This window comes from Oryzias latipes, chromosome 8 (genome assembly GCF_002234675.1).
Source record: "Oryzias latipes chromosome 8, ASM223467v1".
In the NCBI taxonomy this organism is placed as follows: domain Eukaryota; kingdom Metazoa; phylum Chordata; class Actinopteri; order Beloniformes; family Adrianichthyidae; genus Oryzias; species Oryzias latipes.
In genome coordinates, this window is record NC_019866.2 from 196,214 (window position 1) to 212,158 (window position 15,945).

A 15,945-nucleotide genomic window follows, 5' to 3' on the forward strand; every position below is an offset into this window, starting at 1 on the left:
TAAAAATTCCATCGTTTTAAATTAAAGCTCGATCCAAATCTGAACAGAAACATTTCAATGTTTTTCAACTTTATTACACTTTTCTCTGTTTACATTTTTTCCAGTGAACTTCTTCACAGCAGGGGGGGGGGGGGGGTCCGTATGACACCCACCCCCACCCCACCCCCCACCCCCGCTAACAGGCTAGGCTAGCAGGCTAGCAGCTGCCGCGTTCAGAGACCCGTTCAGACGCGCCGGCTTCGTCCACGTTCCGGTGCTGTTAGGACCGATCCGAACCTCCGAACAGTCCCAGACGACCTGGAGGGACCGCGCAACCCGAAGGCTCGCTAGCTTGCCCCCCCCCCCTGATCAAAAGGTGAAGATGATTAAGCTGTTTTCTCTAAAGCAGCAGAAGAAAGACGAGGAATCTGCTGGAGGAAACAGAGCCGGAGCCGGGGGGAAGAAAGCCAGCGCGGCCCAGCTCCGAATACAGAAAGGTGGGCTCCTCCTCTGCACCGGCCCGGGACCGCCGCCGGTCCTCCGGGAGGGCCTGCTGCTGTCTGCGCGCTTTCAGGCAGCTCCGGTCCCCGGACGGAGGGAAGTCCGGGCCGGCAGCGGCGACAGTTCCGGCTAACGGCTAGCATGCTAACCTAGCTGCTAGCTGTTAGCCACGGCTAACCTCGAAAACAAAGTGATGAGCAGCTGTGGGGGGGTTAACCCTTGTGCTATCTCAGATGACCCCCCCCCCTCCTTCCATTGAGGTGTTCTCCCTACCATGACAAAGGTGGATAAAGGTGGAAAGATTTCATGTAATCCATGGACACCAGTGAAGATCACAAATCATTGAAGAAAAAAGGTTCAGAGCTCTGTCTAGTGGGTCTAGATGACCCACTGTCTAGTGGGTCTAGATGACCCCACTCCCAATGTTAAAGTGCCTAGGATAGCACAAGGGGTACACGCCTTCCACCGGGGACAGGGGGGCAAATCTGGAGTGAAGTTGGCCAGAACCAAACAGGAGGAGTGGGGGGGGGGGGGGGGGGGGGACTCGGGTGATTTAATTGTCCAATCTGAAATGTCTAAGCAGAGCCTAAATGCAAACATAGTATGATGTCCAGAGCTAGAAGCTATTTCAGGTAGGGTGGGGCTGGCTCCAGGTGCGCCCTCCAGGTGCGCAGGTGCATCCTCCAGGTGCGCAGGTGCACCCTCCAGGTGCGCAGGTGCACCCTCCAGGTGCGCAGGTGCACCCTCCAGGTGCGCAGGTGCACCCTCCAGGTGCGCCCTCCAGGTGCACCCTCCAGGTGCGCCCTCCAGGTGCACCCTCCAGGTGCACCCTCCAGGTGCGCCCTCCAGGTGCACCCTCCAGGTGCGCCCTCCAGGTGCACCCTCCAGGTGCTGTCCTGTGATGAAGAGAAGGATCCTGAACGGCAGGTGTTTGTGTTCCAGACATCAACGAGCTGAACCTGCCAAAGACGTGCGAGATCAGCTTCCCCGACGATGACGACCTACTCAACTTCAGGCTCATCATCTCGCCGGATGAGGTGCGTGTTTGATTCCTAGCAGTGCAGACGTTCACGTTTACACTCGGCTGTGTGTGTGTGGGGGGGGGGGGGGGGGGTCATGTGACCACAGATGGACATCATGTAGCCGAGGTTCCTCGTGTTCCTGCTGGATTCTGGAGCATTTCAAAGAGCAGCAGTTAACCTGGATTTTCAGAATAAAAGCCAGGTATCCTGTTGAACTCCCGGAGGGAATTTCAAACCAAGTGGAAGCAAAAAGAAGGAATTCTTCATGATTGTTCATCATCATGTTCCTCATGAATCCACTCCGTGATTCTTCTCCCCTGAGATGATTGGTCAAAGTCCTGCTGCTGCTTGTGTTCACGTCAGGGACCTCATGTAAAACTTTATTTAAACTGCAGACAGATGACAGACAGAGAGCTAAACCCAGAGTGCGGGCTGTCAGGCGGAACACTCATGTGGCACTGCGGTGCTGGTCGGATCCAGTCGCAGGCAAAACCAGTTTTTGGTAGACGGGTCTCCAGGGGGGCTGGGCGTGTCATGGGTTTGAGCCTTGCCTGTCATACCAGAGTACTCTGATTACTCTGGGGGTGGAGGCTCTGAGCCCATACCATTAGTCCTCCGCCACCATGCTTCATAGATTCCATATTTTGTAGTGCTGCCCTGTAAGTGGCTGCTTCAGCTGTGGCCCCCCCACAGCCATGTCACAACATTGGGGTTTTGAGGCAGAGTGGGGGGCATGGAGGGGGCAGCATCCTGCAGCTAACCTGTGTTTCTGTCTCAGGGTTTCTACAAAGGAGGGAAGTTCGTCTTCAGCTTTAAGGTCAGCAAACGCGTCATTTGGCCCCGCCCCTTCTCTGCTCGCAGACATCATAAGAGTTTGTGTTTCAGGTAGGACAGGGTTACCCCCACGACCCCCCCAAAGTGAAGTGTGAGACGATGGTGTACCACCCCAACATTGACCTGGAAGGAAACGTCTGTCTAAACATCCTCAGGTCAGTTCTTCAGAACCGGAGATCCGAACAGCGAGGGGGGGGGGGGGGGGTTCTGGAGGTTCATGTGTGCTCTTCTGCTCCACAGAGAGGACTGGAAGCCGGTTCTGACGATAAACTCCATCATCTACGGTCTGCAGTATCTCTTTCTAGTAAGACACGTCACATGATCTGGGGGAGGGGGGGGGGTCTGCTGGTCAGCCAATCATACTGCAGGAGGGTCACCCACTGGGCCCCTCCCAACTGGGAAACTCCTGTCAGTGGGCGGGGCGTATTTGGATAAGGGGACGCCTTAGCTGCCCCCCCATTCCGTAGCTAAATCTAGGAGCAATCTGGAAGAGCGGTTCTGCTAGGGAACAGTGGACCCAGTGGGATCAGCCCAACGTAGAGAACCTGGAACCGGTGGAGGCGGGTCTTCTGCCTGCTTTGATTCAGACTCCAGCTGGAACTGGACCAGAAGGTTCTCCACCGTAGAACGGTTAAAGAACCTTCAGGTCCAGAAGCTGGAACTGGACCTGAAGGTTCTTTAACCGTTCTACGGTGGAGAACCTTCAGAAGACTCATCCTGATGGAACAAAGCTCAGAACTCTTTGTGACTCCGGATGTTTCTGGTTTCGGAACCATGAGAGAAGAAGGTTCTAGACTGTATTTGGGTTCAGTCTTCGTCTGAAGCGACTCCCTGGGTTCTCTCAGTTGGACTGGACACCAAACGGAACCGTGCAGCGGCGGTTCTTTTGGTGTCTGGGCCCCTGTGAATCCCTGAGGTGGTCCGAACCCGCGGTTCTGCTGGTGTCACTGACACGACTGACGCTCGACTCCACCCCCCAGGAGCCAAACCCGGAGGACCCCCTGAACAAGGAGGCGGCGGAGGTCCTGCAGACGAACCGGCGGCTCTTTGAGCAGAATGTCCATCGCTCCCTGAGGGGGGGCTATGTGGGCGCCACCTACTTTGAGAGATGTCTGAAATAGCTGGGCGTCCCACCATCTCACCCTCCCCCCACCCGTTTGCTCTTCAGCCCTGCTGGGGGGCCGCAGCAGGAAACAGGAAGTCACACGCAGAAGAAAGAAGCTCCGCCCCCTCCTCTCACATTCTTTTATGTCCAGCTGTTTTTATGGAAGGTGGGGGGGTCAGCCCAACGCTGATGAGGATGAAGATTTGCCGGATTTCTTTTTGTTTTTTTAGGCTGACATTCAGACACGCCCCTTCCCGTTCCCACATTTTCTGTGGTCCATAGGCCAGCAGCAAACTCCAGACCCCCCCCCCCCCCATCCCACCTGGACAGGTTGAGGGGAGAAAGACCCGCCTTAACATTAGGTAGTGGGTCGGGGGGGGGGGTTGGACAGGAGGGGGTGGAGCAACCTCAGGAAACATTCAGGATCAGGAGACTCAAAGGAGGAGGGGCTTATAGAGTTGAGGTCTTCATATGGGGAGTGGCTAAGTTTGAATGAACACGCCTTAAAATGCTTCTATGATGACATCAGCGGATCTTGATCTTTGTGGGAGGAGCTTATGATGCGGCATCTGGAGACGGCGAGCAACAACCCAGACCTGTTTGGAGTTTGCTGCTAAAACATGGAGCGCCGATGGGTGGGGCTATTGTTTGGTTCGGAACTTTTGCATTTAAATAGAAGGCGCATTTTATTTTCATTTGGGGGTTTTAAGGGGTGGAGTCAAAAAGGGGAGGAGTTAAACATTAGGATTCTTGTGAATATGAAACCCCAGCTGTTCACATCGACTGCAATATGATTTATGTTAAATAAAATATGAACTTGAAGACCTCCGTGTTTACCTGTGACACGTGCACGCACACATGCACGCACACATGCACGCACACATGCACGCCCATGAGGACCCTAAGGACGTTCTCAGATAAAGGAGCAGAACAACACGCCTGATTTCTGTGTTCAGGTGTCCAATGAAGGTTAGAACTGGAACTTTTCTTCCGTCTGAATCCACGTGACCTGCAGCACAACGCTTTTCTTTTAAGCCCCTCCCCCTGTAAGAATCATTTGTTCCTAGACTCCAGAACATTCAGCCCTTCATCAGCCAGGACAGAAACTCTGGTTCTCCTGCAGGATCGGCGGTTTCCAAACACACTCATGGTTTCAACAGCATCTCCTGAAGGAGCAGAACCAGAACACGTGTACCACTTTAAAGACCCTCCATGCCCGGTCCGGGCTCACAAATCTGCTCTTCCTCGCTGCTCCGACCGTCATTCATCATCAGAACTGTGGAGTTTGACGCCCCGATGGAAATAATGAAAGCAAAAGTTTCTTGCAAGTCCAGTTTTAATGTGAAGGTGTGTTCCAGAGCAGCAGGTAGTCATCAGCACAAAACAATACACTTTCTCTGATGTCAGAGCTCCTCCCCTTTCTGCGCGTGTCCTAGTTACGGCGTCGTGGTCCAGACGCGGTCCGTCAGGCCAGGTGGTGCTGTGTGGTCATAAGGATCAGAGGAACCTCTTTGTCTCCCGTTCCAAGCAGCGGGAACATCCTCTCTGTGAGCTCCGCGTTTCCATGGAAACTGTAGATTTCTGAGCCAGACTTCACGTTGTAGAAGGTCACCTGGGCCTCCTCCACGTCCAGGAACACGCCCACCTGCCGCAGCTTGGGGTGGTGACTTTTCACCTGCAAAGGTAAATGTCACATTAAAGAGGTCTTCATATGTTTTTAAGGGAAGCCATGGCTGATGACATCCATGATAGAAGCATGTTCTCCTTTACATGTGACCCACACGAAAGTCACGTGTGACCCACACACACACACACAAGAGTCACGTGTGACCCACACACACACACACGGGTCACGCGTGACCCACACACACACACACAAGAGTCACGTGTGACCCACACACACACACACAAGAGTCACGTGTGACCCACACACACACACGGGTCACGCGTGACCCACACACACACACACACGGGTCACGCGTGACCCACACACCCGAGTCACGTGTGACCCACACACACACACGGGTCACGCGTGACCCAGAGGTCTTTCAGTCAGGAACGTCTTCATTTAGGTCCTCAGTGGGTGTCTCACGTGTGGATCGGTTGTGTGTCCGTGAACCACGTCTGACCTGAACATCAAAGCTTGTGATCTTCAGGTCAGACGTGTGTTTTTATCTGATTCACGTTCAGATGTTAAAGCTGACACGTGAATTTGGTTCTGGATAAACTTTTCTCTCACGAGCTTCTCAGAAGCCGCAGAAAGATGGAGGAGCAGTTGGGGGTCTGAGCATACTTTGGTCAGGGGGGGCGCCGTGAGCGCGCGGAGCTGGTTTCCGCTCCACCAGAGGGCGTAGTACCCATTGGAGGGGCTCATGTCGAACAAGCCTTTCCTCTGAGCCGACTCGCTGATCACACCCAGCTTCCAGTCCTTGTTCTCGCCCACAAACACCTGCAAGACAAAGATCAGGGTCGAACTTCTCGTCACGGTCCTGGACCCGGTCTCCATCCGTGGACGCGGGTCTGACCTCCCAGTAGTGGCGGCCAGAGCTGAAGCCCTCCTTGGCGATGACGCAGGACCACACGTCGAACCTGTGGGGGCTGTTCCTGAAGAACTGCAGCTTCTCGCCGCGCTTCACCTGCTTCCTGTCCTCGGACAGGATGAGGAACGGGTACGCCGTCACCGGGTTCAGCGTCACGTCCTCTGCAGGTCAGAGCACGATGGCAGATCAGAACTGTGAGGAAAACTGGAACCTCTCCTCTAAGCTCAGAAGCGGCTTTAAGAACAAACAGTTCTGCAGAACCAGTCTGGGTCACTCTTACCCATGTAAACACGGGCCTTCTTGTGTCCTGAAAGAGAAAACCAGATTTCAGCTCTAGAACCCGAGAACACGAGGAGAACCGGCTTTTCTAGAGCGGGTCTGTACCTGAAACCTGTTTGAGCCTCTTCACATCTGAGGAGACAGGAGACAGAAAGTGACCAGCTGCACCTCCACAAACAGCTGAGAAACTTCTGACTGGGAGTTCCTGTTGGCCTAGCAGCCCAGCTGAGGGGAATAATGCCCCACAGAAGCAGCTCTAGATGCCTCCTCACCTTTCAGTGACCACTGGCTCTTCCTCAGACTGGCTGTGCTTCCTCTCAGACTCATCATGCTGTCGGCCGCCATCAGGTCACCTGCTGGAACTGGACAGGTAGGGGGGGTGTCACAGATGAGCGTGCACGTGTAACCCCGCCTCCCTTCAACTCACAGGAGTCTCTGAAGCTTCTGTGACCACCGGGAAGACCATCGCCCATCTGGATCTCATCCAGTTTCTCCTTCACCTCCATCAGGCCGCTCTTCACCTCCTCCAGTGGGAAATGGAGGGAAAACACCTCGTCCTCCTCGTCCTCCCCCACTTGCTGCTCCTCCCCCAGAGGAGCTGTGGCTTCTTCAAAACTCTGCAAGGAGAAGGAGATGTTTCCAGCGGCTCAGGAGAGCCCGGCCTCCTCCGTCTGCTGCTCCTCACCTGCAGGAACCGGATGTGGTCCTGACTGCTGGCCTGGACCTCCAGCTCCGCCCTCTTTTCGTTCAGCTGGCGAAGTTCCACCTCCAGGCGGTTGACCAGACTCTCCCCCTTGGAGACCAGAGGGTCCAGCTGACTCTCCATCCTGCCCACCACCTGAGTCCGGACCCGGTCCAGTGCCGCGGACAGCTGGTCCAGCAGGTTCTCCACGTCGCCGCGCTCTCGGCCGGCATAGTTCTGAGGAACGTGCCGGATCGGACATGAGGACATGTGACCTGGACCACAAACCTGCACTCGGCAGCGCCTCGGACCTGGAGCCCCTCCAGCTTCCTCCTCAGGTCCCCCAGGCGGCTCTCCTTCTCCCGGATGCGGTTGAGGATCTCCTGCTCCGTCCGAGCCATCTGTTTCTGGAGACAGCAGAGGGGTGAGCGCCTGCCCTGCCGGTCCTGACTCAGGAGCGCCCCCTTTCCTCTCTACCTGTTTGTTGAGCCGTTCCGTCTGGACCGAGACGGTTTTGTGGGTCCGATGTTCCTCCAGAACGCAGATGGCGCAGATGCAGCGATGACATGTCCTGCAGTACACCTGGACACACGAACTCATCAGCAGGAAGCCCCAAACACCACTAAACGTCCTGCACTCCCATCTACCTCCAGCAGGCGGCGGTGCATGGAGCAGGTGCGGCCCCTCAGGGCCTCCTGGGGGTCCATCAGGGGGTGCTTGGAGTAAAAGGGCGTAGTGAGGTGAGGCTGCACGTGCTCGTTGCAGTAGGAGGCGGTGCACGTGAGGCAGGATCTGACGGCCGGACGCTTCACGCCTGTGCACACGTCACACCACACCACGTCGCCGCCCACACTCGCCACCTTCTGGCTTTCTGGTGGTGGCGACAAAAACGGGTTGGTGCTCCTGCCGTCCTCCGCCATCGTCATGACAACAGGCGAACTGTTCCTGGGGGGCGGTGGCGGGAGCCCGGCGGCGCTGTAATGCGCCACTTTGTATTTATCCGCGATGAGCGCGAAGACTTTGTTGATGCTGAGCAGCGGACGCTCATCGAACTGACGCTTGCACAGCGGACACGTGCACACCTGGCTGGACGCCCAGTAACCGCCGATGCAGGCCTGCAACACACGCAGCGTCTCAGGTCAACAGCGCCCCCGCAGGCCAGCGGGGGGCACTGCAGGCCCAGCTTACCTGGCAGAAGTTGTGCCCACAGGGAGTGGAAACCGGGTCGGTGAACAGGTCCAGGCAGATGGAGCAGGTCAGCTCCTGCTCTGAGAACAGTTCTGGAGCCTCCGCCATGGTTCCTCGTCAGGCTGAAACCCCAGAACCAAACCCAGAAAATGAGGAACAAACGGACGAGCTTCTGAAATGTCAAAAAACTGAAACTTCTGCAGCATCTTGACAAGACGACATGTCCAACGCTGCTGCTGGGAAGGAGGGCGGGAACTCTGGTTTGGACAGAACAGGAGAACCTTGGTCTTCTGGAGAACAAGGTTCTCTGAGACAGGAAGAGGAGAACCACAGAGAGGAGGAGAACCACAGATAGGAGGAGAACCAAAGAGAGGAGGAGAACCAAAGAGAGGAGGAGAACCAAAGATAGGAGGAGAACCAAAGAGAGGAGGAGAACCAATGAGAGGAGGAGAACCAAAGATAGGAGGAGAACCAAAGATAGGAGGAGAACCAAAGATAGGAGGAGAACCAATGAGAGGAGGAGAACCAAAGAGAGGAGGAGAACCAAAGATAGGAGGAGAACCAATGAGAGGAGGAGAACCAATGAGAGGAGGAGAACCAAAGATAGGAGGAGAACCAAAGAGAGGAGGAGAACCAATGAGAGGAGGAGAACCAAAGATAGGAGGAGAACCAAAGAGAGGAGGAGAACCAAAGATAGGAGGAGAACCAATGAGAGGAGGAGAACCAAAGAGAGGAGGAGAACCAAAGAGAGGAGGAGAACCAAAGAGAGGAGGAGAACCAAAGAGAGGAGGAGAACCAAAGAGAGGAGGAGAACCAAAGAGGAGGAGAACCAAAGAGAGGAGGAGAACCAAAGAGAGGAGGAGAACCAAAGAGAGGAGGAGAACCAAAGAGAGGAGGAGAACCAAAGAGAGGAGGAGAACCAAAGATAGGAGGAGAACCAAAGATAGGAGGAGAACCAAAGAGAGGAGAACCACACAGAGGAGGAGAACCAAAGATAGGAGGAGAACCAAAGAGAGGAGGAGAACCAAAGAGAGGAGGAGAACCAATGAGAGGAGGAGAACCACACAGAGGAGGAGAACCAAAGAGAGGAGGAGAACCAAAGAGAGGAGGAGAACCAATGAGAGGAGGAGAACCAATGAGAGGAGGAGAACCAAAGATAGGAGGAGAACCAAAGATAGGAGGAGAACCAATGAGAGGAGGACCACAGAGAGGAGGAGAACCAAAGAGAGGAGAACCACACAGAGGAGGAGAACCAAAGAGAGGAGGAAAACCAAAGAGAGGAGGAGAACCAAAGAGAGGAGGAGAACCAATGAGAGGAGGAGAACCAATGAGAGGAGGAGAACCAAAGAGAGGAGAACCAAAGAGAGGAGGAGAACCACACAGAGGAGGAGAACCAAAGAGAGGAGGAGAACCAATGAGAGGAGGAGAACCAATGAGAGGAGGAGAACCAAAGAGAGGAGGAGAGCCAAAGAGAGGAGGAGAACCAAAGATAGGAGGAGAACCAATGAGAGGAGGAGAACCAATGAGAGGAGGAGAACCAAAGATAGGAGGAGAACCAATGAGAGGAGGAGAACCACACAGAGGAGGAGAACCAATGAGAGGAGGAGAACCACACAGAGGAGGAGAACCAAAGATAGGAGGAGAACCAAAGAGAGGAGGAGAACCAAAGAGAGGAGGAGAACCAAAGAGAGGAGGAGAACCAAAGATAGGAGGAGAACCAATGAGAGGAGGAGAACCAATGAGAGGAGAGAGGAGGAGAACCAAAGAGAGGAGGAGAACCAATGAGAGGAGGAGAACCAAAGATAGGAGGAGAACCAAAGAGAGGAGGAGAACCAATGAGAGGAGGAGAACCAAAGATAGGAGGAGAACCAATGAGAGGAGGAGAACCAAAGAGAGGAGGAGAGCCAAAGAGAGGAGGAGAACCAAAGATAGGAGGAGAACCAATGAGAGGAGGAGAACCAATGAGAGGAGGAGAACCAAAGATAGGAGGAGAACCAATGAGAGGAGGACCACACAGAGGAGGAGAACCAAAGAGAGGAGAACCACACAGAGGAGGAGAACCAAAGAGAGGAGGAGAACCAAAGAGAGGAGGAGAACCAATGAGAGGAGGAGAACCAATGAGAGGAGGAGAACCAAAGAGAGGAGAACCACACAGAGGAGGAGAACCAAAGAGAGGAGGAGAACCAAAGAGAGGAGGAGAACCAAAGAGAGGAGGAGAACCAATGAGAGGAGAACCAAAGATAGGAGGAGAACCAAAGATAGGAGGAGAACCAAAGAGAGGAGAACCACACAGAGGAGGAGAACCACACAGAGGAGGAGAACCAAAGATAGGAGGAGAACCAAAGATAAGAGGAGAACCACACAGAGGAGGAGAACCACACAGAGGAGGAGAACCAAAGAGAGGAGAACCACACAGAGGAGGAGAACCACACAGAGGAGGAGAACCAAAGAGAGGAGAACCACACAGAGGAGGAGAACCAAAGAGAGGAGGAGAACCAAAGAGAGGAGGAGAACCAAAGATAGGAGGAGAACCAAAGATAGGAGGAGAACCACACAGAGGAGGAGAACCAAAGATAGGAGGAGAACCAAAGATAGGAGGAGAACCAAAGATAGGAGGAGAACCAAAGATAGGAGGAGAACCAAAGATAGGAGGAGAACCAATGAGAGGAGGAGAACCACACAGAGGAGGAGAACCAAAGAGAGGAGGAGAACCACAGAGAGGAGAACCACACAGAGGAGGAGAACCAAAGAGAGGAGGAGAACCAAAGAGAGGAGGAGAACCAAAGAGAGGAGGAGAACCAAAGATAGGAGGAGAACCAATGAGAGGAGGAGAACCACACAGAGGAGGAGAACCAAAGAGAGGAGGAGAACCAAAGAGAGGAGGAGAACCAAAGAGAGGAGGAGAACCAAAGATAGGAGGAGAACCACACAGAGGAGGAGAACCAAAGATAGGAGGAGAACCAAAGATAGGAGGAGAACCAAAGATAGGAGGAGAACCAAAGATAGGAGGAGAACCAAAGATAAGAGGAGAACCACACAGAGGAGGAGAACCACACAGAGGAGGAGAACCAAAGAGAGGAGAACCACACAGAGGAGGAGAACCACACAGAGGAGGAGAACCAAAGAGAGGAGAACCACACAGAGGAGGAGAACCAAAGAGAGGAGGAGAACCAAAGAGAGGAGGAGAACCAAAGATAGGAGGAGAACCAAAGATAGGAGGAGAACCACACAGAGGAGGAGAACCAAAGATAGGAGGAGAACCAAAGATAGGAGGAGAACCAAAGATAGGAGGAGAACCAAAGATAGGAGGAGAACCAATGAGAGGAGGAGAACCACACAGAGGAGGAGAACCAAAGAGAGGAGGAGAACCACAGAGAGGAGAACCACACAGAGGAGGAGAACCAAAGAGAGGAGGAGAACCAAAGAGAGGAGGAGAACCAAAGAGAGGAGGAGAACCAAAGATAGGAGGAGAACCAATGAGAGGAGGAGAACCACACAGAGGAGGAGAACCAAAGAGAGGAGGAGAACCAAAGAGAGGAGGAGAACCAAAGAGAGGAGGAGAACCAAAGATAGGAGGAGAACCACACAGAGGAGGAGAACCAAAGATAGGAGGAGAACCAAAGATAGGAGGAGAACCAAAGATAGGAGGAGAACCAAAGATAGGAGGAGAACCAAAGATAGGAGGAGAACCAATGAGAGGAGGAGAACCACACAGAGGAGGAGAACCAAAGAGAGGAGGAGAACCACAGAGAGGAGAACCACACAGAGGAGGAGAACCAAAGAGAGGAGGAGAACCAAAGAGAGGAGGAGAACCAAAGAGAGGAGGAGAACCAAAGATAGGAGGAGAACCAAAGATAGGAGGAGAACCACACAGAGGAGGAGAACCAAAGATAGGAGGAGAACCAAAGATAGGAGGAGAACCAAAGATAGGAGGAGAACCAAAGATAGGAGGAGAACCAAAGATAGGAGGAGAACCAATGAGAGGAGGAGAACCACACAGAGGAGGAGAACCAAAGAGAGGAGGAGAACCACAGAGAGGAGAACCACACAGAGGAGGAGAACCAAAGAGAGGAGGAGAACCAAAGAGAGGAGGAGAACCAAAGAGAGGAGGAGAACCAAAGAGAGGAGGAGAACCAAAGATAGGAGGAGAACCAAAGAGAGGAGGAGAACCAAAGAGAGGAGGAGAACCAAAGAGAGGAGGAGAACCAAAGATAGGAGGAGAACCAAAGATAGGAGGAGAACCAAAGAGAGGAGGAGAACCACACAGAGGAGGAGAACCGAAGGGTTCTTCTTCATGATGCTTTTCTTTGCATTCAGACAAAACGCCCACTCATGAGGTGGGTGGGGGGCTTTCTAGTCCACTCCTAGTCCAGGAGTTGGAGGGACCTTAAAGGGAGAACACCGTCTGTCTCCATCCTCCTCTCCTAACTCCTTTTGACCTCCACGACCCTCGTCATGTTGTCCTTCAGCAGAACTGGCCTCAAACGCCTTGCGTTGAGTTTGGGGCAGTTGGAGATGAGCTTCAGGGTCGTTCCTGCTCCTGACTGACGGTCGTCCATCGGAGAGCAAACACCGAGATCAGAGACTGAAACCTCAGAGGTTCCTGAAGAACAAGACCCAGCAGGACCTTAGGTCAGCCAGAAGGACCCGAGGTCCACCGGAAGGACCCGAGGACCGACAGGTCGGACGGCTCCTGTCTGAAGGGTCTCATTATCCGGTGGGTTCCTCTTCCGAGGACGAGGAAAAGATTCTCCAGACACTAAAAGGACCCATTTCTGGAATTCCAAGACCAGCCCCGACCACATTCCTCCAGTCTAACCTGAAGTCTACCACATTGACAGTTAAGTGTGAGTCAGCAGGAGGCGGGGCCTCTGCACCTGCTGTAAACAGGTAAGGGGGTGGGGCCAGCAGGCCCATCCGTCAGGTGGAACTTGTGCGTGCAGCAGTGAAGCGGCGCGACTGGAAACGCTGGACCTTTATGCTGCTTCATGGTCTTATCCCCCTTCCCCTCCTATTATCACCCCCCTACCCCCCATCTCTCTAACGTCCCTCTCTCTTCTTCCCCTCTTTCCTTTTCCGTCCGGTCCAACACCAAAGATTTTCAGACATGTTTGAAATTAATAAAGTTTGGCCTCAATTACAAAAGGGGTTTATTCAGACATACCTTTGGTTTGTCTGAAGATTAAAACCCCTCTTGTTAAAGTAAAATATGTCCAACACAAGAGGCCCTCAGCTCTCATCTGTCTGCCCAGCTGTTGGACAGGACAAGTTAAAAAAAAATAAAAAAAAAAAGGAAACGCTGGACCTCCAGGAGCCCAAGATGTTCCAGATTCCAGTTCCAGGCCAGGAACCAAAGGAGAACTCATGCCAGACCCGGCAGAACCTTTCCACCGGTGGTCAGAGAAGCTCCCCGCCTCCGACCCCCGTCAGGTGACCCAGCTAGAACCATCCTGACATCAGCTGCGGTTCTGGACCCGGTGGGCCCCAGTGACGGCAGGAGGCGAGCTGCTGGTCCGAGAACGCTGAGGTCCAGATCATCGTGAGGCTCAGGCTCTGAGGGCGGGGCCCAGCTGTGATTGGCAGCTCTGACCTTCGTGACTGACACCTCAAAAGAACAACCCCCCCAACAGCACCTGAACTGCAGAGGGAACAGGAAGTGACATCACAGCGTCCATGACAAAGACGCCACTGAAACGTGGTCAGAGCCACAGTTTCCTCAGAAACTGGCGTTTTATCAAAGCCAATTTTCGTAAACAGCGGCGCGCGCGCTCCCGGTGTCTCAGGTGGGCTCAGTCAGAGCGGATCGCCTGGAATCCACGCCGCAGAGCCTAGGAGCAGGTCTGGGTCTTCGCTCACCTGAGGACAGGTGCGCGTCCGTCCGCGGGTCCTGGTGGTCCTGGTCGGTGTGAAGCGGCAGCGCAGCAGCGACCGAGCTCTCCTCCGCCTGCACCTGTTTCTGCCTCCAACCAGAATCTCAGGTTTGAGCAGTCCTCTCGGGGCGGGGCCTCAGGTGCAGGAAGCGGTCAGGTGAGTTTAGGGGCGGAGCCAGCAGGCTGGAAAAATGCAAGCGAGTTTTCATCTGCAGAAGATCTGAGCAGGAAGAAGGAGCTGCTGAGGACACGCCCCCTCACACCTGCTCACGAAGGGGGAGGAGCTCTGCTTCCTTCCATCCGTCCAGGTGACGTCATCTTTCTGTCAAACGGTTCATCCGTTTGAGGGCGAAAAGAACGGTCCAAAGCCTGGGAACCGCGTGGGGAGGCTGGAGCCTATCCCCGCCGAAGGTGGGCTCTTCTTCCTCCACGATCACAAACATAGTCCACGCCCCCGCACGCACGCACGCACGCGGACAACAGCTGGATTTAGTCCCATTGAGATGAAGAATTTCTTTTTCAGGGGAGTCCTGCAGGAGGAAACAATAAATGTAAACATTGAAAACATAAAGGAAAGAAAAATGTGTAAAACAGGTCAGGTTAAAGGGATTTCTCCTCCATTCTCAGCCTGGATTGAAACCTATTCAGAGGAATAAGTTCTTTATCTTCCAGCTTTTTTGTAGAGCGTTCCGGGGGGGGGGCGAACCCCTTTTTCCCGGGTCAGTACAGGCAAATGGAACGGCGAGCAACAGACGGTCATTGAAACAGTCCGTGTGATTCTACAGTCCTCAGCCTGATGAGCTGCAGATGCAGGAAGGTGAAAGCAGAGATCTGGAAATGAAATGAACCTCCAGCTGGACAGAGAAGAGCGTCCCCCTCCAGAGCTCACAGGGACGAGTCCAGGCCTTCCAGTCCGTCACAAACCTCAAAGCAGAATCCTCAGAATCCTGTAGCCTTCATAGATAAAGGTCTCCACGATGTCAAATGGATAAAAAGCTGCGGTGACGAGTCTCTGGTTTGGCTGCAGTGAGAGAGCATCATCAAGATTCCCAGATATTTGTCCACAGGAACCGTTTCATTTCCCTCCAGCTGTGGCGTTTCTCTAGCCTTTGAAAACAACATTCCTTTGGTTTTGTCTGCATCAACCAGTCATTTCAGCTGAAGAAATGCATGCTGGACCGCAGAGATTTAACAGCAGTGGGTGGGGATGGGTCATAGCAATAAAGAATAAAAATGCCTCTTTGCCTCATGACAAAGAGGGAGGGGTCCTAATCCAGAACCCTGGGGCACAACCCCTCATGTCATGTTACTCAGTCATTTGTGATGCAGGAGACCACATGATCTGAAGACCTTTGTTTTAACACCACATGGTCCACAGTGTCCAAAGACAGACCAATGAGAGCGCAGCACAAAGACAACGTCGTAGACGACGTCCTGTTCTCTTCCCTGAAGCCGACTGCAGTGCTGACAGAAGAAAAACTCCATCACGGCAAGAAAGTCCAGAGTTTTGGCCGGTAGTTGGTCAAACTGCTGGGTCGCCTCCTAAGTGAGGACTCACAAAGGCCGACTGCCAGATGGACGGAATTTCTTGGTTTTCAATCGGCAGATTAAAAAAGTTTAGTGAGAGGCGGAGCAATGAGAGCGGCAGCCATTTTTAAAAAGAAAGCTTCTATTAGATCTGACTCGGGATGATTTCTGGGACTGAGAGTTCTGAGGTTTGGGAACTTGATTCACTGTAAAAGTACAGATGCAAACACTGAAGAGTTTTCTCTGGGGGGCTCTGAGCCGGATGATAGATTTACTCCTCGGTCCGTCATGAACTGGACTGAGCGTGATCACCTTCCAACGTGTCTGTGGATGGTTGAGGGGCTCCGCCGTGGCAGATGCTGGTCTGATGGAGCTCCATCCGTGACGAGGTGTCTAAAGGTCACAGCAGAGTCCGTTC

The 15,945-nt window shown here is 53.5% G+C and overlaps 2 protein-coding genes across 2 annotated transcripts; one reads left to right on the forward strand and one right to left on the reverse strand.

Annotated features, from left to right (window-relative positions):
• Window positions 1–172: 172 nt before the first annotated feature.
• ube2m (ubiquitin conjugating enzyme E2 M) lies at window positions 173–4,263 on the forward strand. Its single transcript, XM_023957171.1, has 6 exons — window positions 173–476; window positions 1,423–1,517; window positions 2,281–2,319; window positions 2,388–2,491; window positions 2,577–2,640; window positions 3,317–4,263. Exons 1-6 carry the CDS (start codon window positions 362–364, stop codon window positions 3,455–3,457), a joined length of 558 nt encoding a protein of 185 aa, XP_023812939.1. The 5' UTR covers window positions 173–361; the 3' UTR covers window positions 3,458–4,263.
• Window positions 4,264–4,759: 496 nt separating this feature from the next.
• LOC101156701 (E3 ubiquitin-protein ligase TRIM7) lies at window positions 4,760–14,205 on the reverse strand. The gene is made up of 13 exons (XM_023957170.1): window positions 13,987–14,205; window positions 8,131–8,252; window positions 7,590–8,057; window positions 7,420–7,524; window positions 7,254–7,349; window positions 6,946–7,179; window positions 6,688–6,877; window positions 6,533–6,622; window positions 6,366–6,392; window positions 6,262–6,288; window positions 5,967–6,142; window positions 5,735–5,890; window positions 4,760–5,116 (listed from the first exon to the last, which is right to left on the reverse strand). Exons 2-13 carry the CDS (start codon window positions 8,236–8,238, stop codon window positions 4,907–4,909), a joined length of 1,887 nt encoding a protein of 628 aa, XP_023812938.1. The 5' UTR covers window positions 8,239–8,252; window positions 13,987–14,205; the 3' UTR covers window positions 4,760–4,906.
• Window positions 14,206–15,945: the final 1,740 nt, after the last annotated feature.

What these genes read in the sequence shown, in the direction of transcription:
- ube2m (XM_023957171.1), top strand. Translation starts at nt 362, where the DNA reads ATGATTAAGCTGTTTTCTCTAAAGCAGCAGAAGAAAGACGAGGAATCT. An exon ending in TCATCATCTCGCCGGATGAG is followed by an intron (nt 1,518 to 2,280) that starts GTGCGTGTTTGA and finishes TTTCTGTCTCAG; the next exon opens with GGTTTCTACAAAGGAGGGAA. An exon ending in GTCTGTCTAAACATCCTCAG is followed by an intron (nt 2,492 to 2,576) that starts GTCAGTTCTTCA and finishes TCTGCTCCACAG; the next exon opens with AGAGGACTGGAAGCCGGTTC.
- LOC101156701 (XM_023957170.1), bottom strand. Translation starts at nt 8,238, where the DNA reads ATGGCGGAGGCTCCAGAACTGTTCTCAGAGCAGGAGCTGACCTGCTCC. An exon ending in TGCACCGCCGCCTGCTGGAG is followed by an intron (nt 7,525 to 7,589) that starts GTAGATGGGAGT and finishes TCGTGTGTCCAG; the next exon opens with GTGTACTGCAGGACATGTCA. An exon ending in GAGGCTCAAACAGGTTTCAG is followed by an intron (nt 6,289 to 6,365) that starts GTACAGACCCGC and finishes TTTCTCTTTCAG; the next exon opens with GACACAAGAAGGCCCGTGTT.